Here is a 24,927-nt window from a genome sequence, read left to right on the forward strand (position 1 = left end):
TTGCCATATTTCAGAATGTCTGATGGTTTTCCACCACCCAAAGTTCATACTCCTTAGGTAAGCATTTAAGAACCTTGACTTTATAAGCTAGTTCCCACTACTTCATCTCCTCATTCTCCCACTTTCCAGGCCTTTAAAACCTTGCTCCTCAGCCACAGAGCTGCACTAGCCATTCTGTATAAACCAAGCAGTTTTCATGCCTCTGTGCTGTGGGGGGCTGTCCTCCTGCTGGGACTGCACGTCTCTGACTGGTGAAATCCTACACAGCCTCCTGGGCCAGCTAAAATGCCACCGTCTCTGTGAAACTCTTCTGCTGCCCTAAACATGGAAAGATCAAGCATTTACTTCATGATTATAGCTCTCCCATGCCTCCATGATATAGTAAAATATTTTGTGTAAATAAAAAAGAAAACTCAGATGTCAATCACCATCTTTAAGTACACAGAAACTCAATCACCACCAGTGGTTTCAAACAGCAGAACCAAAAGTGATCTCTGAGATGATGACACATCTTAGGTAAAAGTGCCACAGATGCTTGCCCTGGCCTGTCATCTACTGGAATTCCCTGGCAAGGAGGCATTTTCAAATTCAATTTGGGGCAATTCCTATAATTAGAGCAGCTGGTTAATTAAGAAACTGGTTCAAACTACTGTTAAATTAACCATTTTCCCCCTTAAATGAAAGGTTTCGGTCAAATTACCAGTGGTTAAACTGCTTAATTAGCCAGTTGTTTTAATTATAAAATTTACAAGTTTGAAAGCCTCTGATTCCCAATAAGTTCAACTGATTATTTCCCCCTGCTCTGTGTCATTAAGCTGAGTTTCCTGCTGTCACATTAACATTGCAGCCTCCTGAGAGAGAAGGCAACTCTTTTCATTGAAGAAGACACAAAACCCCAGGGTTTCAAAAGGAGGCGTTGAAAATCTTTCAGTTAGCACAATTATAGGATGTAATCACATATTGACTTCTCCCACATCATGTCCCTTTTCTTTACACATGCCAGAGCCAACCGTCCTTCAGTGTCCTTGTTTAATAAACCGGGAACTAAACCCACCAATCCAGGATTGGGGTAAACAACTTCATTTTAATTACTTCTCCTTCAAAATTGGAACAAGCAATTTTAGCAGGGCTATTTAGGGGGGAAAAGAGGAAAAAACTGGGATAGGCCCAGCCAAGAATCTAATTATAGGATATTTTCTCCATTCAATAGACAGCAAATTCCTGAAGGGCAGATGCACCCCAGCACCTGGCAGATAGTACGTGCTCAATAAGTGTGTGTGTGTGTGTGTATACATATTTGTTTTTTTTCAAAGTTCTTGAGATATTTTACCAAGACAATCTGCAGTGATTTGGCCCTGGCAGCTACCCATGTTTTTGAAAATCTCTTTTAAACTTCTTTCAGTTTTTCTAATTACACTGAACTACTTGGACTTGAATGTAGCATGTTACTCTGACTCCACCTTTTCCCTCATGCTGAAATGAGAGGACTCTGAGTTCCCTTCATTTAACTTCTTTAGACCTCTTTATATATATTTACTTTTACCTCTCCATGCATGTTTATAATTTTATTTATTTATTTATTTTCCCCCCCAAAGCCCCAGTAGATAGTTGTATGTCATAGCTGCACATCCTTCTAGTTGCTGTACGTGGGACGAGGCCTCAGCATGGCCGGAGAGGCGGTGCGTCGGTGCGCGCCCAGGATCGAACCCAGGGCCCCCAGCAGCGGAGCGTGCGCACTTAACTGCTAAGCCACTGGGCCGTCCCCACCACGCATGTTTAAATGAGTAAGCAAAAGATGGTCACTACAATCAGGCCCTTGGAGAGAGCAGCTGGGATGGCACTCAGGGCCCACAGAGAGTATGATGGGTGACCGTGGGAATGGGACACTGCTCCCTACTGTGCTTTTCTGAACATCATTATAATTCAATTTTGAAATTTCTGGCTTTGAAGATATCTCAAAGAACCCATGAAAAACGCCAAGATAGCTATGTCCTTTTAAGTAGAATTATCTTGGCATGCTGATGTGGGGAATCAGAATTGGCCACCCCAAAATGTGCCTCTTTGGCTTGATTATTTTTAAGGACACAAGACTGAAGGAAACTTTGACTTTCCCCTTAACTACCTAAAAGAATTCAAGATAGAAGGCCTATCCCAGGACAGGCCATCACCATAGACAACTCTGGGTATTGGTAGACTGGGAGGATCCTTGCTAAACCCATTTTTATTTCTTTTGGGTCACATTGTCTATAGATGGCCCAGCAAACATTTGTTTACCAAACATTTTCTTTCTTTCTTTTTTTTTTTGTGAGGAAGACTGGCCCTGAGCTAACATCTATTGCCAATCCTCCTCCTTTTTTTGCCTTTTTCTCCCCAAAGCCCCAGTAGATAGTTGTATGTCGTAGTTGCACATCCTGCTAGTTGCTGTATGTGGGACGCTGCCTCAACATGGCCGGACAAGCAGTGCATCAGTGCACGCCTGGGATCCAAACCTGGGCCGCCAGCAGCGGAGCGCACGCACTTAACCACCAAGCCATGGCGCCGGCCCTGATCCCAGTTTTAAAAACAAATAAAACAAAAATTACCTCAGAATTAGGTAGCTATCAGATACTAGAAACCAATAGTATTAAAACAGCTTGGTACTGACATCAAATATACAGACAGATCAATGAAACAAAACAAAGTTAAAATAGTTTCGGATCTATATGGAAACTTAGTACGTGATAAAGGTAACATTCTCAAACCTATAGGGAAAAGATATATGTTTTAATAAATGTTGAAACAACTGACTACTCATTTGGGGGAAAAAACTGCACCCGTACCCACTTCTAATTGCAGATGGACTACATATTTAAAGGAAAAAAAATATTAGAAGATAACATGAAGAATTTTAAAAAATAATCTTGGAGTAGAGAAGATCTTTCTAAGTATAAAATGAAATCTAGAAATCAAAGATTAATAAATTTAGCTGTATAAAAATTTAAAACTTCTATTCAGCAAAAAACACAAAAACAAAGTTAAATGATAGATGACTGGAAATAATACAAAGCACACATGACAGAAAAACATTAATTTCATCAATATATAAAAACTATATAAAAAGTTCTTACAAATCAAAAATGAAAAAGCAAACAACTCCATAGAAAAATGGGCAAAAAATACAAACAGGCAGTTCACAAGGAAAGAAATACAAATGGCCAATGAAAATATGAAAAGATGACAAATTTTCTCAAGAAATGCAAATTACAACAACCATATAATTTTTCACCAGCAAAAAATTAGATACTTTATAAAACCCAGTTTGGCCCAGAAAATAGAAATGTAGATTTTTTTGTGTGTGTGTGTGAGCAAGATCAGCCCTGAGCTAACATCCGTGCTAATCCCTCTCTTTTTGCTGAAGAAGACCGGCTCTGAGCTAACATCCATTGCCAATCTTTCTCCTTTTTGTCCCCAAAGCCCCAGTAGATAGCTGTGTGTCATAGTTGCACAGAAATGTAGATTAATACAACTTCTCTGAAGGGCAATCTGACAATACTTACCAAAATGTTCAACTCACAATTCATTGACTCAGCAGTTTCAATTCCAGGAATTTATCTTACAAATGTACGAGAACAAGTTTACTAAGACGTATAAAAATAGTTGCTGCAGCATTCTTTGAAATAGCAAAAATTAAAAACAACCTAAATGTCCAGCATTAAGATATAGTCATACACACACATAATATATATGTTCATATATGCATAAAACTTTCCTGAAAAATATACAAGAAATTGCTATCACTGCATACCACTGGGGAATAAGACTGGGAAACAGAAGAAAATTCAACTTTTCATCATACACCCTTTTGTACAGTTTAAATTTGTTTTTACCATTTGCATCCATGTGTATGCATTTAAAATTTTTAACAGTTGATAATTTTTTGAAAACTTTCCTCAGAATACATACCAGTTTAAAATGAACTTTGTCTCTGGTTGTAGGGTAAGGGATGAGACCAACGCTAGGGAATAAAGGGGATTTGAACATAATCTTTTATGTATATATACATATATATGTATATAATATGTATATATATATCTACAAGGAAAAAAAACAATGAAAGTCTAACAAAATGTTAATAATTGCCAAATCTGGGTTTATTTGACATAGCACCTTTCTTACTTTTCTGTATTTTTTTCTCTCTTTCAAAATTAAAAGTGTAATTAAGAGAAAAATAACCATTAAAAAAAACCTTTCCTTGACCCCATATCCCTCTCCAGCTCCTGCCAATTCTCTCTCCTCTTATTCAAAGGCAAACTTCTGAAAAGCATTGTTTATAATAGCTTTCTCTAACTGCTGAACTCCCAATCTCTTGTCAACTCAGTTGATTTCCACAACCAACCCCACCCCACCACCACAGACGCTGCTCTCCCTAAGGTCACCAGTGACCTCTATGTTGCTAAAGCCAAGGAATATTGTTAAGTTCGTATCTTTCGTGATCTCGCAGTAGCACGTAGTTGAAATGGTTGACCACTCTTTCCTTCTTGAAACACTCTCCTCTTGGTTGCCATGCAACTAAACTAACCTCATTTCACCCACCACTTTGGCCTCCCTTTTTCAAGCTCATTAGCTATCTCTTTCACCCTCCACCCAATTTTTTAATGTTGGAATTCCTCAGGGCCTGATCCATGGGATTCTTCTCTAGTTGTTCTCCTCATGTGGTCTCATTCATTCCCATGGCTTCAATTAAAATCGATAATATGATGACTTCCAAATTTACAGTTTCAACCCAGACCTATATTTTGAGTTCAAGATCAGTGCATCCAGGGCCGGCCCCGTGGCTTAGCGGTTAAGTGCGTGCGCTCCGCTGCTGGCAGCCCGGGTTCAGATCCCGGGCGCGCACTGACGCACCGCTTCTCCGGCCATGCTGAGGCCACGTCCCACATACAGCAACTAGAAGGATGTGCAGCTATGACATACAACTATCTACTGGGGCTTTGGGGGAAAAAAAAATAAATAAACATTTAAAAAAAAAAAGATCAATGCATCCAATGGGCTACTTAAACAGGCACTCCAACTCAACATGTTCAAAACCAGATTCAGAATCTTCCCCTATAAATTGTTCCACTTAAGGCAGTATATTCAAAATAATTATATAGATATTTATTTATTTATTGTAGTAGAAACATGTTCACCACAGATTAAGTAAAAAAAAGCAGATTATAAAGCATTATATATCATTTTTTCCCATTACTGCAAGACAAAAAGATACATATACCTATATATACAGAGAGAGAGAGATATAAATGCCTAGAAAAAGACCTGGCAGGATATACATCAACACCACCCATCTGTCAGTAGCCATGCTGTGGCAGCAGCTCACATAGAAGGACTTACAACTACAACATACAACTATGTACTGGGGTTTTGGGGAGGAAAAAAAAAAAGAGAGAGGAAGATTGACAATAGATGTTAGCTCAGGGTGAATTCTACTAGCAAAAAAAAAAAAAACGTTAAGCAAACTCTCTGGATGATAGGATTATAGATGATTTTTATTTTCTTCAGCTTCTTCATGTATATGCGTGTGTGTGTGTGTATTTTCCTTATTCTCTAAAACAGATGCTTTTCCTTTTTATGATTAGATATTCTTAGCATTTTTTTTAATCTCCTGATAGGATGCAATATGAAGTTCAGAGAAGCAGTTATGAAGTTTGCTTGCTAAAACTGTTTAACTTAAATCTAGTCAAGCTTTTAGGTCTAACTTCCAGTTTTTATGAAGGAGACAGAATAACATGTTATAGAACACCACGAGGAAATAATCAGACAAATCAAGGAGGAAGGACACGCTATAAGACAAATGGCTGGCCTAATCAAAAAGTCACTGTTGTAGAAATAAAATAGTGGCAGAACTGTTCTATATTAAAGGTGACAAAATAGCGAAATGCAAAGCGTGAAACTTCATTGGCTCTTGGTTATAAACAATACCCATAAAATACCTTTTGGGGACCATTGAGGAAATGCATAGAGTATTAGATGATATTGGGGCATCGGTATTAATTTTCTTGAATGAGATAATGGTATTGTGTGTGGTTCTTTAACAGAATGTAAAGAATGTCTTTATTTTTAGAAATTCACGCTGAATATTTAGGGGTGACGTTATCATGACATCTGATAGAGAAAGCTAACATGACAAAATGTTAACAACAGTTGAATCTAAGTGGTGGGTATAGAAGTGTTCTTTATATTATTCTTGGGGAAAAAATTATTTCTTACAACACCATAAGCTTCTAAATAGCAAGGACTGTATCATCTTAATTTTGTACCCCCAGCACCTAAAACACAGCCTGGTACAATAAATGCCTGTTGAGAAAATTAATAAATAAAAAGAAGCCCATATTTTGAGATGCTGAGCGTTAGGCCTGGTAGAAACGGTAATTCTCTACACATTGCCACCATCTTCTGAAATAATTAACAGACGTTAAACCTCTTATATGCTGCCTGGCACATATTAGGCACTCAGTAAATGTTACTTTCCTTCCTTACTCCCATTCCTTTGCCTCTGATACTCTTTAGTCAAATGACAGATGTCATTAATATCCAACAGCTGCTTTGAAATTGGTCACATAATAGACAAACTAAAAATGGCAAGTAATTGGGATGAAACAGATTGAAATTCATTGAGTTAATCAGATTGAATGGACACTCATTTTGGATAAAATACTCTAAGAAAAGCCCGAGCATGGCAGGTGATGGACATGAAAGACAGCTCTGGAATAGGAGCAATAATAATAATTATAATAATAGCTAACTTTTTCGAGCACGTTATGTGTTTTATCTCATTGAATCTTCAAATAATTCACTGCAGTTTGCACTATAATTATCCCCATTATTTTCAGTGAGGAAACCAAGCTATGGAAAGGTAGTCCAAGGCCACAGAGGAAGTCCGTGGTAGAGTTGGAATCCACACTTCCTACGGAGCTCTTGCTCCTAACCAATGTTCCCACTGTTGTCGAATTCCATCTGAGGGCTAGGACTTGGTCCCAGCCACTCTTCTCAAAGATACGTTAGGTATCCTTCTAGACAAAATTATTAGAGTGTTAGAGGGTCACTTGAAGCAGTTAGACTACATCAGGAAATAACTGCTTACCTGCAGAACAGATGGGATTCTCTCCTGAAGTTCTGAACCTAAAAAGAGGGGAAAAGTATGTTGAATACATTAGATACCCACATTTTATTTGCACAGTTACCAAAACTTGTATGCCCCTCATTAAAGATATGTCAATGCTAGATATTTCCTTATTTCCTCCTTCCCTTCTTTCCATAAACATTTTTAAGTACCTACTATGTGCCAGACAATGTGCGAGGTCCTGAGGATGCAAAAATAAGTAAAATGTCTCTATCTATGGTCTAGTTGGAAGAGAGATGTGTAAACAAATGTGAGTGACAATAGAGTAATGATCCAGAACAAAAACACATACAAGACTTGAGGGAACACAAAGGATTGTGTGGGCATTTCCACCAGGGAGGTGAAACCATTAGAGCTGAGTTTTAAAAAATGAAGAACTGGGGCTGGCCCGGTGGAGGAATGGTTAAGTGTGCATGCTCAGCTTGCGGCCTGGGGGTTCGCAGGTTCGGATCCAGGGCGCGCACCGAGGCACCACTTGTCAAGCCATGCTGTGGCAGCATCCCATATAAAGTAGAGGAAGATGGGCACGGATGTTAGCCCAGGGCCAATCTTCTTCAGCAAAAAAAGAGGAGGATTGGCATTGGATGTTAGCTCAGGGCTAATCTTCCTCACACACACACACACACACACAAAAATGAAGAACTGTTCTTGATTATTTAGCCTTAAAGGAAAAGCATTCTAGGTAGAGGTGTGAAGGTGGTATATTTGGGGAAAAGCAGGCAGCTGGATGTGAGTGGCACTTAAGCAGCAGAGAAGGGGGCAGGGTAAAAGAGCTAATCGGGGGCCAGGTTATGAAGAATCCCGTACGCTGTGCTGAGGAGTTTGGTCTCTACTCTGTGTGGGCAGTGGGAAGCTGCTGGCAGAGTTTAAGCACAGCAGTGATATGATCAAGTTTAAGTCTTGGAAAGTTAACCCTGGCAGCAGGTGAGCAATGAATGGGAAAAGGTGAGACTGAGGCAAGAGAACCAGTGAAGTGGTTCTTGAATAGCCTTGCATTATTAGAACATGCCCAGGGAGGATGGAGAGGAAGGGACAGCAAAGAGAGCCAGACTGGATACAAAAGCCAAAGAACCTGGAGGAGAATAATAATCAGACTGGATACAAAAGCCAAAGAACATGGAGGAGAATAATATGGCTCTGTTTGGCTGAGTAGGTAGAGTATTTTAGTTCAGCATCCTGAGAAGCTGTGAAACTAAATTGTGGAACAAGCCAGAGACAAGCAGATCTGTGATTAAATGCTGACTCCACCATTTCCAAACTGCGACCTTAGGCAAGTTGTTTTATATCTCTGTAACTCGGCTAACTCATCTTTAAAATGCAGATAATAATAGTATAACCTCATGGGACTGAAAATCTATCCTAAACTCTCTGAGCCAGTTCCCTCTTCTATAAAATGACGATATTTATATTTGTCCTTTGGTGTTTTTGTGAGGATTAGAGAGAACATGTAAAATGCCTAGCATGGTGCCATAGGAGGTGCTTAATGAATAGCTGACCAATTAATGATGGAAAAATAGATTAAGACAGAAAGTGAATAAGAGGAGAAAGGCTTCAATAAATGTAAAGGATTAAAGAAATCATCCAGGCCTGTGAGGGCCATGTGGTCCAGGAAGATATACAATTCAATGTTTTATATCATGTGGCTGCCACACATAAGACACTCAGTGAATATCTGCTGAATAGAGAAATAAATAAACTACCAAATGCCGTTCATTACCATCTAGAGGAAGACAATTGGAGGTAGCAGACTGTATACGCAGAAGTGAAAAAAAAACTTGGGTTTGAATCTTAACTCCAACTCACATTATCTATGTCATCTTAGAGCAATCAATTAACCTCTCGGGACCTCAGTTATTTATGTATAAAATTGAGATAATATCACCTGTTTCATCAGGTCACTATGAAGATATATTCATTCATTAAACAAATATTTATTAAATGCCTACTATGTGCCAGACATCATTCTAGGCCTTAGCAATAGAGCAATAAACAAAATTAACAAAGTCCTTATCCACATGATGCTTATATTCTAGTGGGTGGGGCAGGGAAGACAGACAACTTAAATATATATATATACATAATGTGTCAGATCGTGATACTTGCTATGAAGAAAAATTAAGGTAAGGTTAGAGATTGATGGAGGGGAGCTATTTTACATAGGGTAGTCAAGGAAGGCCTTTCTGATGAGATGACATTTGGGCATAATAAACCTGAATAAAGTAAGAGGGCAAGCCATATGGATGTCGGAGGGAAGAATGTGCAAAGATCCTGGGGTGGTAGAGCGCTTAGATCATCAAGGAATAGAAAGGGAGCCAGTGTGGCTAAAGCTGAGTAAGTAGCAGTATACAACGAAGGAGCAGATTATATAAAGCCTTGTAGGCCATGGTAAGGACTGTAGATTTTATTTTGAGTGAGATAGGATACCACTGGAGAGTTCTGAGAGAGGAGTGATGTGAGCTAACTTGATTTTAAAAGAATCACTCTGGTTTTACTGTGAAGGATAGAAGACAAAAGTAAAAGCAGGGAGACCAGTTAGGAGACAGGATAAAGATGGTAAAGAAGAGCAGTTGAGAAGCTGATCCCCAGTAGTTTAGCAAAACGGAAAGCATGAGACCTAAACCTGGAGGTGAGAAATGGTTTGATTATGTACATATTTCAAAAGTAGAGCTGACAGGACTTGTTAATGAAATGGATGTAGAGTGAGAGAAATAACAGTGTCAAGCATGACTCCAAGGATTTTGGCCTGAGCAACTAGATGAATGGAGTTGTCATTGACTGTGAATGGGGAAGGAGCAAGATGGCAGGGGAGTTAATGCTTGAGATCCTTAGTAGACATGCAGGTGGAGATGATGAAAGAAAAATGCTGTGTGAACTACCTAGCAGAATGCAAATATTAGCTCTATTTAATTGTTGTTATTAATATTCTTACCTTAAGAGAGAAAAGGCTTGCTTAAAAACAGTATTGTTCCTCACACACAGCACCTATAGCAAAACAGCCATGTTAGAACAATCTTAAGCATTCACAGACCTCCAAGTACCTCTTCACAAAGAGGCTAGAAACCCACAGTATGCAAACTAAAAAAAGACCCCAAAGCTCTTGTCTAGCAAAGAAGCTGTCCTACAGTTAATACCAAACATGCAGGCAAACGAAGGTCTTCTTCTTTCTTACTCTACCCACTTCAGAAAACGCTCAAAAAACACAGAAGCCTCCCTTCCATGCTGCTGCTTTTCTTTTTTTCCTTATTCCTCTTTCCAATTTGTTCTATTTTTCCTTTTTCTTTTGAGAAAGATCAGCCCTGAGCTAACATCCACGCCAATCCTCCTCTTTTTGCTGAGGAAGACCGGCCCTGAGCTAACATCTATTACCAATCCTCCTCCTTTTCTTTCCCCCTTTTCTCCCCAAAGCCCCAGCAGATAGTTGTATGTCATAGTTACACATCCCTCTAGTTGCTGTACGTGGGACGCCCCCTCAGCATGGCCAGAGAAGCGGTGCGTCGGTGCGCGCCTGGGATCCGAACCTGGGCCGCCAGTAGCGGAGCGCACACACTTAACCGTTAAGCCACGGGGCCTGCCCCTATTTTCTCTAATATCAATCAACAACTATTATGCATCTGCCAAGCACAGGCACCACGTGAGAGACTTTCTTAATTCTTCCCTAATTCTCAAAATGCTGCAAGGCAATTTTACAGGTGAGGCCACTGAGGGCCCATAGAAGTTATAGTCTAAGAAAGTATAGCTAATAAGTGGCTAAGAGGACTATTTTACTCCAAAGGCAATGCCTCTATTAGAGCACACTGTCTCTCTCAATAATAATAACAATGATACCAACATCAACAAAACGATAATAATGAGAGGAGGTAGTTGCAGTGGCAGCTTCCCTCCCTAAGCGTCCCCCCAACCCAGTTATTTCAATCTTACTTTGCCCTGCTGGCACCCACTCAAAAGATCAGCTGTGTAGCTTTACTGAGGGAGTGTTTAACATAGAGGAGGTCTTTTTATAAAGCAACTGGATAATAAATACTAAATGTCCTTAAGGTCCCATAACATAAAGAGAAAATCCTGTCCACTACGGGTAACAATTTCAATTCCTGCAACATGCATGTGTTAAAAGCCTATTATGCAAAAACAAAGAGAAGTCTGAGAAACTGTCACAGACAAGAGGAGCCTAAAGAGACACAACGACTAAATATAATTTAATATCCTGGATGGGATCCTAGAACAGGAAAAGGACATTATATTTTAAAAAATGAAAGAAATATGAATAAAGTATGGACTTTAATTACAATAATATATCAATATTGGTTCATTAATTATGAAAAATGTACCATACTAATGTAAGATAATAAGAGGGAAAACTGGATGTGGTTATATGGGAATTCTCTGTACTATCCTTGCAACTCTTTTGTAATTCTAAAACTATTCTAAAATAAAGTATATTTTTAAAAAACCTTTTATGTGCCAACTACTGTGCTGAATATTAAAGGGAATATAAAAGCAAAATGTGACAGCATGGATAAACTTTGAAAACATTATGCTAAGTAAAAGAAGCCAGTCAGAAAGGGACAAACATCGTATGACTCCATTTATATGAAATACTCAGAATAGACAAATCTATAGAGAAAGAAAGTAGATTAGTGGTTGCCTATGGCTGGAGGGTCTGGATGACAGCTAAGGGATATGGGATTTCTTTTTGGGGTGATGAAAATGTTCTAAAATTGATTGTAGTGATGGTTGCACAACTCTGAATATATTAAAAGCCATTGAATAGTACACTTTAAATGGGTGAATTGTATGGTATAAGAATAAAGCTGTTAAAAATCTCAATAAGCTGTTAAAAAATGTAAGCACAATCCCTGTCCTATAGGAGTTCGAATGGCTGGAGATACGAACATATATTTGTATTAAACAGCTAAGCAATACTGCAAGAATTATGAGATTAAGTCAAAATAGGTGGTACTAACAACAAACACCTCTGGCAGAAAAGCCAGGTGGAGATGGCCAGGAGAAGGTCTTAGCTTTTAGGGTGTTACAGACATTGCTGAGAATCTGCTCAAAGTCATGAACCTTCTCCACAGACAAATACATATAGGCCTGGATATACAAAAGCTTGCATACTACTTCAAGAGATTCATTGAAACTCTTAACATCACCCATAGACCACTATGCTAAACCAAGAGATCCTCAGGGGCAAGGATCATGTCATCTTCCTCTCAGGCACATTGTAGACATTCAATCAAGGTTTGTTCTGGTGAATAAATAAATGATTAGAAAGAAGAAAACGAGTGATAATCATTGCTACCATTTATTACCACCCACATCTATTTTGTTGAGTACCTACCATGTGTCTAAACCGTAAATGCCCTTACAGGATAAGTATTATTATCCCATTTTACAGTTGAGGAAACTGAGATTAAGTAATTTACCCAAAGTCAAACAGCTACTATCAGAACTAGCATAAGATCTTAGGTTACTCTGACTCTAAAGCCTATAATTTTCCCACTATTCTACACTCTCTCTCACATAAACGAATATGTTAGTGCTTAGGAAATCAGGGCGGGAAATGATCAAATTTAGGAAAAGTCTCCCAGAGAATGTGAGGTCATGAAGATTGGGAAGGATATGAATAGACAGAAGGAAGGGCAAAGTGCATAGACGAGTCTAAAAATCACAATTAAATCAGATACTAAAAGACTTTGTAAAGTATGTGTGCAATATGCTTAACCTAATACTGGCCAGCATAAAAGACAGAACAGGCAACTGGGAGCCCCAGTAGACAGGAGCTCTGGCCAGCTCCCCCCACCACTGCCACCATACCTTGCCTGGTAATTTCTCTCTCTGGAGTTAGAGCAGATGACTCTAAGGTCCCTCTAGGCCTAAGTTCTATCAACCATGACAAAAAGAATAGAAATCAGGGTGAACAGAACATATTCTTAAAAGAGTCACTTCATTCAGAAGAGGTATGGATGCGAAGAAAGATCTAGATGAGACTGATTTTTCCTCACTTTAAGTCTTCAGATTTCTGAGTCTCTACAATAGCTAAGGATTTAATTATCTAAAAGTGACGCTTAAGGGTTGACAACTTTCTGGAAGACATTCAAATTGTGGTGTGAACGCTCTCTTTCAGCTCTGGGAAATGTGCTTCCTCTCCCCTGCAACGCTTGGCATTATTTATCAGGACAAAAGCAATCTATTTTGAGACTGAATCCACGAATCCCCCCTCCCCACAGTCAGCAAATGAAGAGCAGCTCCAGCTCTGGAGCAAATGAAAGAGGAGGGCGGTGATGCTACTGAATGAATGAATGAGGACACAGCTGCCACAGTGGGTTATAAAAATACTTGTCCCATGAGCTCAGGAGCCAGGAACCAGGAAAGGACTGCATAGAGACCTAAGAACTGAAGTCACAGGGCAAAATCTATAGTGCGTGAGGAGCTTCAGACACCAAAGCCCTGGGGTGAGTGGTGACAGCAGTGGGTCACGGGCCCATGAGGCAAGCAACTGAGAGCTGTTTTATGAATATTAACAGAATATACGTGTATATTAACAACTATTACTTAAAATAGCATTGTTACTATCACTGAGTACATCCTTTGTGCTAAGCACTGTACGTGTACTATTTCAATTAATCTTTACACCAATCCTCTGATCGAGGCATTATTGAGATAATTGCCTCTATTTTATAGAGGAAAAAACAGAAGCTAAGGTAAATTGCCCAAAGTTAAAGGTTTGGTAAGAGATGCCAAGAATTCAAAGGCAAGTCTGACTGAATCCAAAGCTCATATTTTCTATTCTGCCACTCTGCCTCTCAAAAGAGTAATACCAATTTATATTAGTGAAACTCGTATGCTAATAATAATAGCCTCAATAATCCTACCATTTGTTGAGCACCTGCTATATGCCAAACAATTCCTTTAATTCTCACAACCATTCTGTGAGGTAGATATTTCTACCCCCATTTACTGTGAGGAAACCAATGCACAGAAAGGTGAATTAATATGCCCAATGCACAGAGCTAGTAAGTGGTGTTCTAGCTGACCTCTTCCTAAGTTTTTTCAAAATTGCTTTTATTTGTACTTTTCCTTTGGCCATTCTCTTCTGAATATGTTGACTATCAAAGTCTGCCTTTGTGCTGAGGCTTTACGGCACTCAGGAGCACAGGTTACAGATTCACACACACCTAGGTTTGAATATCAGCACTTCCATTTTACTAGCTGTATGATCTTTGGCAAACCACTGAAGAAATACTTGTCCGTACATACCATATGATTTCATTTATACGAAATGATCAGAACAGACAAATCCATAGAGACAGAAAGTAGCTTACTGGTTACCGGGGATAAGCAGAGTGGGGAATGAGGAGTGACTGCTTATCGGGTACAGGGTTTCTTTTGGGAGTGATGAAAATGTTCTGGAATTAGATAGTGGTGATGGCTGAACAACTTTGTGAGTATACTAAAAACCACTGCATTGTCCACTTTAAAAGGGTGAATGTTATGGTATATGAATTATATCTCAATTTTTTAAAAAAGAAAGAAATATCTGGCCTCACATCATAACTGCTGGGTGGCACTTGTAGGCCACAGCTGAGCTCTGTTAAGCCCAATTCCCTCACTTCCTCCAGGACTAAATTCAGTTTTAAAATACCTGTGGTCACCTGAAATGTAAGTCCAATCCCCTGCCATCTCCCCAGTTGTCATCCCCATACTTCTCTGTAAACTCTCTCTTGATCCAAGCCCCACTGCTTCTCTCCCTCCCAATTTTTTTTTTAATTTTATTTATTTATTTATTTTTTTCCCCCAAAGCCCCAGTAGACAGTTGTATGTCATAGTTGCACAGCCTTCTAGCTGCTGTATGTGGGACGTGGCCCCAGCATGGCCGGAGAAGCGGTGCGTCGGTGCGCGCCCGGGATCCGAACCCGGGCCGCCAGCAGCGGAGCCCGCGCACCCAACTGCTAAGCCACGGGGCCGGCCCCTCTCCCTCCCAATTTCTTCTGGGTCCTGTGGAACCCCAAGTGTGTCTCATTTCAGGGCCTTTGCACATGCTCTCCCTGTCTAAATTCTATCATTCTTTAAGTCTTAGTCATGTAACATCCTCAAGAAACCTTTCCTGACTGCTCTTAGTTCTGTAAGTCCTGACTGACTTACTTGGATCCTACTTTATACACTCATATAGCACCCAGAATCTTTCTTTTGTGGTGTTTATCACAATTAGTTAAGTAGTTATATGTTTAATTAGTCTGTCTCTTTTGCAAGGAATATAAGCTCCAAGAAGATAGGCAAGTGCTACATCCCAGCATCTAGCATACTCTCTGGCACATAGCAGGAGTTCAATAAATATTTGTTGACTGCATTAATAAATCCCCAAATCTCAATTCCTTATCTCTAAAGAGGTTATAAATTGGTAGCAGTGACAATAATGGTGGTGATTGTTCAGCTCCTCATTTATTAAACAATATGTACCTTAGAGTGCAACGGGCACTGAAGATAAAACCATGAACAAAATAGAAAAACGTCCCTCTCCTCCAGAACTTACAGTCTAGTAGTGACCAGGAAATAGCCAACCTCTTGACCATCTTCCTGGGCTTTTGGACTCCCTGCCCTTCTAGGCACTCTGAAATTGTCTCCTCCAAATTTCATATCTTCTTATGTCCTCCTAATTCATGCCTGTCGCCTTGTCATTTGCTTCAATCCTTACTGCTATTTGTTCACATGAACTCTGCTGTCTTCAACATTTTCACAAGATCAGTCCCCGAGGTTGCTCCTTCTGGGCTGTTAAGACTCAACCTGGTATACCTATTGTGATCACCACCCTTCCCCTAACCATATCCTTGTGATTCAGGGAGTATGGTAATCCCTGAGAAAAGAATAGTAAAGCCAGAGTGAGTGACATCCAGACCTGAGCTTGACACTCCAGGGCCATCCATTTTCTGTGCAAAGTAACTCAGCAGGTAAGTCACTACCCATTCCCTGGTGCATTCTGACTTCCACAGACATCATCCTGCCATCTTGATCAATCAATATGTTTTCTGGGGTCTGATGAATATCATCATTAGTGTCTTAACTGGATCCACCCTGCTCTACTACTTCTGTCGACCCAAAGAGGTATGTGATTCTATTTTTAGAGCTCTAGTTTTATTCCAGTAAAGCTGGCCTTCTCACTCATCTAAAATTTGAGATGATTATAAGCTAAAAACTTCTTAGGGTCCCAAGCAAAGAGCACTGAGCTAAGAGTTTGCAGTTTTAGTTCCTCTACCATGCTCTACCATGTACTTACCATGTAAGGTCAACATCTGTTCATTCAATTATTCATTCAATATTTATCAGGTACCTACTTTAAGCCAACTACACTGTAGGCTGGGTACATACAGACATGAAGAAAATACAGTTGCCTACCCTCAAATCTTTCTAGTGAGGAAAGTAGATGAGCAAATTATTTATTACATTGCAAATATGAGATCAGTATAATGGGCTGTATAGGTCACAAAGAAGGATTGACAACTGGGAAGATCAAGGAAGGTTTTCATTCCTCATTTCACAGATGAGGAAAGCCAAGATTATTACCAAATTAGAGAGATGTGAAATACTCAGAAAACAAAAGGCAGTGGGGTCTTAGGAGGGGTAGAAAATCTAGGCTCTGGTCTCAGTACCACCACTTTAGAGGCTGTTGACCTACAAGCAAGGGATTCATTCATTCAGGTATTCAGTAGCACATTTGAGAACCTATTATGTACCAGACACTGTGCCAGTAGCTTCTGTTTCCTCATCTGTTGTGCCTGCCAGGATTATCCCATAATATTGTGAAGATCAAATGAAATTATGCAAATGAATGCAGTTTATTAACTGTAGAATAATATCAATATTGCTACTTGTATAGTCTTTCATACCTTATAAAGTACTCTTATTTACATTATCTTCTATAATCTTTAGAACAATTCCATATGGTGGGCATCACCACCTGCATTTTACAAATATGAAACTGAAGCACAGAGAGGTCAAATAACCCACTATAGGTCATATAGCTAGCAAGAGATAAAACCCAGTTCTGATGCAAATCCCATGGGTTTTACTTATAAACACTAAATATTAACTGACACTTCTAGACAGGCTGACACGAGGATGGTCACAAGACCGCATATGATTAGGTGCCAAAAGATAATACTAGCTAAGAGTTCAGAAAATAAACACACACTTTAGCCGGAGTGGTCAGAAAGGTTTTATGGAAAAGATGAGAACTGAGCTGGATCTTGAAGGATGGAGCATTTGGATAGGTGGTGAGAAGGATGAGGGCACTCCTAGTGAGAAGTCTCCACGAGATCAAAGATCAGGAATTCAGCATTTGACAAATGAAGAAGAGACTGGCCAAAGCAGTAGGGCAGACTGGAAGAGTAAAGTCAGCAATACGGGAGTCTGGAAGGGAACAGTGCCGTCCGAATTGGAGAGCCCTCTATGCCCTTGTATTTTTAGGTGACAGACTAATGACAGACTTCCATGGGCTCTCCTGGAGTACAGAACGATTGAAAACAGTATTCCTTGAAAAATGATCCCTCCCTTTCAGCATTCCTCAGAATCAGGGCAAACAGAGCAGAAGCGTGGAGTCATTCACCAATCTGACCATCTTTAACAATGAAATTTTGAAACTTTAATTTTTCTTTTCCTATTATCCTTTCACCAGATCTGGCCAAATTCTCACAATTTGGCTAAGATGAACAACAGTGAGTTATTTCATAAAGGGTGAAGTGAGGTTTGGGCCCTTAAGGAAGCAAACCTAGAGACATTCAGGGACTGCCCCAAGGTAAATACTAGTAGATCCATGAGCAGCAATGATCATGCTGATCCATGTATCGGGGAAGATACAGTCTCTACAATTAATGCCTAAAATAAAATTTTAACATAAATTGCTAAAAATAAGTTATTATTCTAAGCAGCATGGTACAACTGGAAGAGCACAACTGAAATCTGTTAAGAGGCCAAGGAAGGCCAAAGAATGCATTTATGGTGGTTCAGACGGTTTCATTATGGTCACTTAAGGTTTTGTAAGTAAAAACGTAGTTTATTACTACCCTTCCCTTATCGTCAAGTAGCCTCCCATCCCAATCAGTTCAAGTCAAAATGGCATTCTTAGAAAAAATTCTGGAAGTTGATGACAACGCAAAAATAAAATGACCTGCTCAAGGTCACACAGATTATCTGGACCCATCCTGGCGCCGTGATTCCCAATTGTGGCGCTCTTCTCTTTCCGGGCCAAAGGGCGGCGAGGGCAGCGAGCGGAGGGGGCGTGGCGCGCGGGTGAGCGCGGCCGAGACTGCCTGGGGCGGAGAGGAGGGAGCGCCACCCTCTGACTACCAGGCGCCGCACGTGCTGCCGGGAAGAGCCTTGTTCTCGCCAGTGTCTCATACCCGGATGTCTGCAGAGGCGGTGATAGCCGCGCCACCACCTCCTGGCTCTGCACTCCCACCACCTCCCCCGCGCCCAGCGTGCGTGGAACCTGCGTTACCTTTTCCAGAGCTCCGATCATCCTTTCGCTGCAGCCTGTAATTGTGCAAGCTGAAGACTGGCCCAAGCGGCCGCGATCCCTGGGCGTCTGAAAACACTGACGGAACGGCCTCGATCGCGTTCAGTAACAATATCCGACCGAGACTCACTCAGCTCCCGCAGTATCTTGGTTCCGGCAGCTTCTGAGACTCTTTCTAGAAATCCCCTCAGACTCCGCCCTTACTACAGCTCTGGTATCACCTTCACTGCTATTTCTCCAGGCAGAATTAATTGTCATCTCTGTGTTGTCCTAATACTTTGCACACAATTCTGCTATTTCATCTACCCTACTATGTATTAATTATCAGCTCTTTCCCATATTTAACAGTGAATTCCTCAAGGACTGAGATCCTGTCTGATTAATTCCTTCCAACATCTAGCACAGGACGTGGAGATCTGACTTCTAACCTTGATTTAAAAGCTGAATGATCCTAAGTGAGCCTTTCTGACATTCAACTGCCTCATAAAAATTGATAACTACCTTCTATTGCGTGATCACTATGTGCAATGCATTATGCTCAGAGCATCACTTAATTTATTCCTCGTAACAAGCCTGTTAGTGAAATATTTTCGCTCGATTTTACTTATAAGGATATTGCAAGAGGTTAAGAGAGTTGTCCCAGGCCAACCGACTGAGGCAGAGCTGAGTTTCAAACTCAGTCTCTTTATGCAAAGTGTTTTCCTGCTGACACACCCCTTCTCACATGAGACAATAATGTCACTGCACACATTCATTTACTTATTTTACACACATCAACCATTTACTTAGCATGACTTTGTGCCAGTCCTTTGATTGAACTGTGGGAACACAGAGATGGACATTACATGGTCTCTGCCCTTACGTGGCTCATAGAGAATTGCATCAAACTAAAAGCCTTCTGTGCAGCAAAGGAAACAATCAACAGAGTGAAGAGACAACCTACAGAATGGGAGAAAATATTTGCAAATCATACATCTGATCAAGGGTTAATATCCAAAATATATAAGGAACTCAACTCAATAGCAAGAAAACAAATAACCTGATTTAAAAATGGGCAAAGGACCTGAATGGACATTTCTCAAAAGAAGACATACAAATGGCCAACAGATATATGAAAAGATGCTCAACATCATTACTCATCAGGGAAATGCAAAACAAAACCACAATGAGATATCACCACACACCTGTTAGAATGGCTATTATCAAAAAGACAAAAGATAACAATGTTGGAGAAGATGTAGAGAAAAGGGAACCCTTGCATACTGTTGGTGGGAATGTAAATTGGTACAGCCATTACGAAAAACAGTATAAACAGCATATGTATATAATGGAATATTACACCAGCCTTTAAAAAGAAGGAAATCCTGTCATTTGTGACAACATGGATGAACCTGGAGGACATTAGGCTAAATGAAATGTCAGGCACAGAAAGACAAATACTCCATGATCTCACTTATGTGTGGAATCTAAAATAGTCAAACTCATAGAAGCAGAGTATAGAATGGTGGTTACCACGGTTGGGTCGGGGAGGATAAAGAGATGTTGGTCAAAGGATACAAAGTTCCAGTAATGGAGGATGAATAAGTCTAGAGATATAATGTACAGCATGATGACTATAGTTAATAATACTGCATTGAGTACTGGAAATATGCTAAGACAGAAGATTTTAGGTGCTTTCATCATACACAAAAATGATAACTATGTGAGGAGATATGTTAACTAGTTTGACTGTAGTAATCATTTCACTATGTATATCAAATCATCATATTGTACACTTTAAATATGTACAATTTTTTAAAAGTGGCTCATAGAGATTAATACAGAGGCCAAGTCTCAAACAGACGATTATAGAGAATGAGGAATTCCAGTTACAGAGATATACACATAAACTCTGTGTATGAAGGGAGTACATGGTCACATAACGTCAAGTGAAATAACAAATATGCAGTTATTTTTATTGTTGCTGTTATTATTATTGCTGCTGCTACTGTTTTTGTTATTATAATTATTGTTTTTAGCAAGTAAAAAGTGTAAAAATTGGTAAATATGGGCCGGCCCCGTGGCTTGGCGGTTAAGTGCACGCGCTCCGCTGCTGGCTGCCTGGGTTTGGATCCCCGGCGCGCACCGACGCACCGCTTCTCCAGCCATGCTGAGGCCGCGTCCCACATACAGCAACTAGAAGGATGTGCAGCTGTGACATACAACTATCTACTGGGGCTTTTGGGGGGGGAATAAATAAATAAATAAAATCTTTAAAAATTGGTAAATATGTATAGGGCTTCAATGAGAGGGAATTTGCTTTGTTGTCAGAAACCCTACCAAAATCCCTTATCCTATTGTTTTATCAATCCTTCCTAAGATGAAATTCCAAGGAACTACAAAGGGCTATGTTAGTAAATCTATGTCCCTCAAAGGAAGCCCTTAACTCCTTTAGGGCAGAGTTGCTAAGATACCATCTAAAGAGACAAATTCACAGTTAAGTGATGCACTGACAATAATGCATTGCACATAGTGGTCACTCAGTAAAAAATGTTTATTATCAATTTTTATGAGACAACTGAATGTCAGAATAGTTCACTTAGGGTCAATCAGCTTTTAAATCGAGGTTAGAAGTCAGATCTCCACGTCCTGTGCTAGATGCTGAAATGAATTAATCAGACAGGATCTCAGTTCTTGAAGAACCCACAATCTAATATGGGAAAGAGATAGTAACAAATAGTTAACACGTAGTATGGTAGATGAAACAGCAGAATTGTGTGCAAAGTACTGGGGGCAACAAGAGATGGCAATTAATTCTGCCTGGAGAAATAGCAGACAAGTCACACCTCCTCCACCACAGTGACTAGTTATTGCCTGCGTGGGTATCTAAAGGCTGTTGGGATTTCAGAAGTGAATTTTTATTTTTATTTTATTTTTTTATAATTTTATTTATTTATTTTTCCCCCAAAGCCCTAGTAGATAGTTGTATGTCACAATTGCACATCCTTCTAGTTGCTGTATGTGGGACGTGGCCTCAGCATGGCCGGAGAAGCGGTGCGTCGGTGCGCGCCCAGGATCCGAACCCCGGCCGCCAGCAGCGGAGCGCGCACACTTAACCGCTAAGCCACGGGGCCGACCCAGAAGTGAATTTTTAAATAGGAAAAAAAAATCTATAAAGTTCTTAGTTTGTGCAAAGTCAGCTCATTTCAGGTATATAGGTTGATTCAATCTTCCCCATAACCCTGTGAAGCTCAGAATCATTATACTCATTTCATAGATGAGGAACAGAGGCAGCAAGAAGTTACCTAGTTAACATAAGTCACATTGTAAGTGATGAGCTGTCTGATTTCAGTGCCTGTGCTCCATCTGCTCCATAGGACTGTGACTACAGGCTTCCAAAAGGGCAGGTTGGCTAGGCCAGAGAGTTTCTTTCCTTGTCTTGTCTAGGTAAATGCAATCTGGTAAGATACAAATTCATCTTTGTGTTGTTCATACCCTCTGAGGAGGGAAGAAGCTGAAGGGAAGACGGAAAAGAAGGAAGAAGGGGACAATCAGTTCTGTGTATCAAAGTACAAGGATTCCCAAGACAACTATAATACTGTACAGGTCAGGAATCTAGGACCCAAAAAGGAGGCGAAATCGACATAGATGGATGTAAAGACACCTTAGCCATATCCATGAGTGTACTGGAATGGATATTATTGTTGCCAAGTCCTGCTGATGATCTCAGGTGTTAAAAAGGAATATGAGCTTACTGAACTTCCCAGAAGGACACTTTCACACAGATGTGACCAGAAATACTTATATATCCATTATTCTCTAGCTTCTCTGACTTATTTTGTCTCCAGCCTCTAAAAACTAAGACTCCCTTGAGGAAACCAAAACAGCTCAACACAGGCCACTGTCCAAGCAACAAGGCTCCTGTCTTGTTGCTTCATCCTTCTGTAGACTATGAGTTGCTCAAGGTAACTCATCCTTATGTCTCCACCTTATTCATCTTTGTTTTTTTTTTTTAAAGATTTTATTTATTTTCCCCCCAAAGCCCCAGTAGATAGTTGTATGTCATAGTTGCACAGCCTTCTAGTTGCTGTATGTGGGACGCGGCCCCAGCATGGCCGGAGAAGCGGTGCATCTGTACGCGCCTGGGATCCGAACCCGGGCCGCCAGCAGCGGAGCGCGCGCACTTAACCGCTAAGCCACGGGGCCGGCCCATCTACCTTATTCATCTTTGAATCTTCAGTATCTAGTCCAGGGCCTGGCCCATGGTAATATGTGCCTGGTGAACTGAATTGAAAGCTTCTTCCTCTTCTTTCTCTTTTTTCTCCTATGACCCATCTCTATAATGGCATTTTTTGTCTGCACTTTCACAAGCGGCATAGTAGAAACATAAGGATGGGAAAATGTGCATAGAATATGGGTTCAGATTCAGTCCTGCCTCTACCATTTACACACTGTGTAGTTTGAAAAAGAGAGAGTGGTGAATGCCTGGGGGACTTCAAGTTTGGTTGAAATGTAGATATAGAGAAAAAAGTGGTGAGACAACAAAAGAGAGAGGCAGAATAGAGTCAAATTGTTAAATTCCAGGCCAAAGGCTTGGGGAGGCATTGACCAGTCGGAAGCCAGTGAGGAGTGGAATAGTGGAGGAGAGAATGGGGCCGACGAGTCCAGCCAGAAGACTAAGGGAGTAATTTAAGTGAGAAAGGGGAGGGCCTAAGTTAAGGCACTGATAGAGATGGAGAGGAATCAATATGAGAGGTTTTTAAGGAGATATAATGGGCAGGATTTGGTGACTGATTAAATATGGGCAGTAAAGGCCCTTTTGAGTTATAATCTGAGATAGTATCAGTCTGAGAATCAGTCTACAAATAGGTGGCAGATAAGCCAGTTTCCCATTCTCCCAGGCATGTGACCTGCTACTACCCCTTTCTTTGTTTCCCAGAAGCCCCTTTGGCCGTCAGCCTAGAGTGGGAAGCAGACTGAGGCTCACCAAATCCCTCCTGACCTCCGCAGTGGGAGAAATAGAAGAAAAGAGGTGGAACATTTGAATGCTGCTGTAAAGGCTGCCTGAAGTAAATCCTTTAGGCCTAAATTCTGGATAGTTTTGCCTTCATGATGAGTGGATATTGGAAGAGAGGCAGCTAACACTGTAGGGCTAAGGAAGACAGAACCAAATAGTAATTTGTGATCACTTTACTTTAAAAATGATTTGCAAATCCCTCTCTCCCTCTCCTCCAAGCCATTCTTAATGCTGCCATCAGAGTGATATTTCTAAACACAAATATGACCATGTCACTTCCTTGGCCAAGGACGTTTAATGCTCCCCACACAATGCCTATAGCAGTGCTGTCCAACAGAACTTTCTGTAAATATATAAATATTCTATATCTGCTCTGTCTAATATTGTAGCTATCAACCACATGTAGCTATTGAGCACTTGAAATGTGACCAGTGCAACCCACGAACTGGATTATAATTTAATTTAATTTTAATTGATTTAAATTTAAATGGAAATAGCCACATATAGCTAGTGGTTCTCTATAATAGTCTATAGGATCAAGTCCAAACTCCTGAATACGACATACCAAGTCCTTTTACTCTCCAGCTCCTGCCTACTTATCTAAACGTATTTCCCACCCTTTTCAACACAAATATTACTCCCCAATCAAAATAAATTTCTATAATTCTTCAATCATGATATACTCTACCACATCTCTCTGCCTTTGTACCTGCAATTCCCTCTGCTGAAACGACCTTTCTTTACTCATTCACCTGGGAAACTCCTACTCCTCTTTCAAGACACAAGTCAAATGTTACCTTTCCTTTTTAGCCTCTTGCATCTATTTTACAGGAATGGTGTGGTCCCTCCATTGTACTTGCATAGCTTATTTTGCCTGCCCTCAAGGCAGTGTATTGTAACTATTTGTTCACACGTTATCTTTCCCACTAGATTGTGAGCATTTTTAAAGGAGTATTCTTTTTTTCCACCTCGAAGATTAACACCAATATTATTGTGTTTATTATTTTGTACTTTCCAAACCACTTACATGAACATTATGCAATCTTATCAAAGGTAGGATGATGGGTATGTTTTCTCACTTCGTAGATGACAAAAGTGAAAGGAAGAAGGTAAGTGGCTTGCCTAAGCTTAAACAACTTGTATATGACAAAAACAGGATAATGACAATGAATTTTTAGCTCTGGAAGTCCCTTCTGTGGGTGACAACAGCAAAAGCAAACCAGAAGCTCTGAGATCCTCCCATTGCCAACCCTAAACTTCAAA

The 24,927-nt window shown here is 40.2% G+C and overlaps 1 protein-coding gene across 1 annotated transcript in view; it reads right to left on the reverse strand.

Moving 5' to 3' along the window:
- The window catches only part of MRPL48 (mitochondrial ribosomal protein L48), a 55,555-nt gene extending 36,791 nt beyond the window's left edge, over window positions 1-18,764 (reverse strand). The window contains exons 1-3 of the mRNA XM_058545638.1: window positions 18,651-18,764; window positions 10,089-10,141; window positions 7,121-7,158 (exon numbers count right to left, since the gene is read on the reverse strand). Of these exons, the coding sequence (XP_058401621.1) occupies window positions 7,121-7,158; window positions 10,089-10,141; window positions 18,651-18,671 (112 nt within the window). The 5' untranslated portion in view covers window positions 18,672-18,764. The remainder of the gene's footprint in view (window positions 1-7,120; window positions 7,159-10,088; window positions 10,142-18,650) is intronic.
- Window positions 18,765-24,927: the final 6,163 nt, after the last annotated feature.

The sequence above is a fragment of the Diceros bicornis genome, chromosome 7, assembly GCF_020826845.1.
Source record: "Diceros bicornis minor isolate mBicDic1 chromosome 7, mDicBic1.mat.cur, whole genome shotgun sequence".
NCBI classification, from domain to species: domain Eukaryota; kingdom Metazoa; phylum Chordata; class Mammalia; order Perissodactyla; family Rhinocerotidae; genus Diceros; species Diceros bicornis.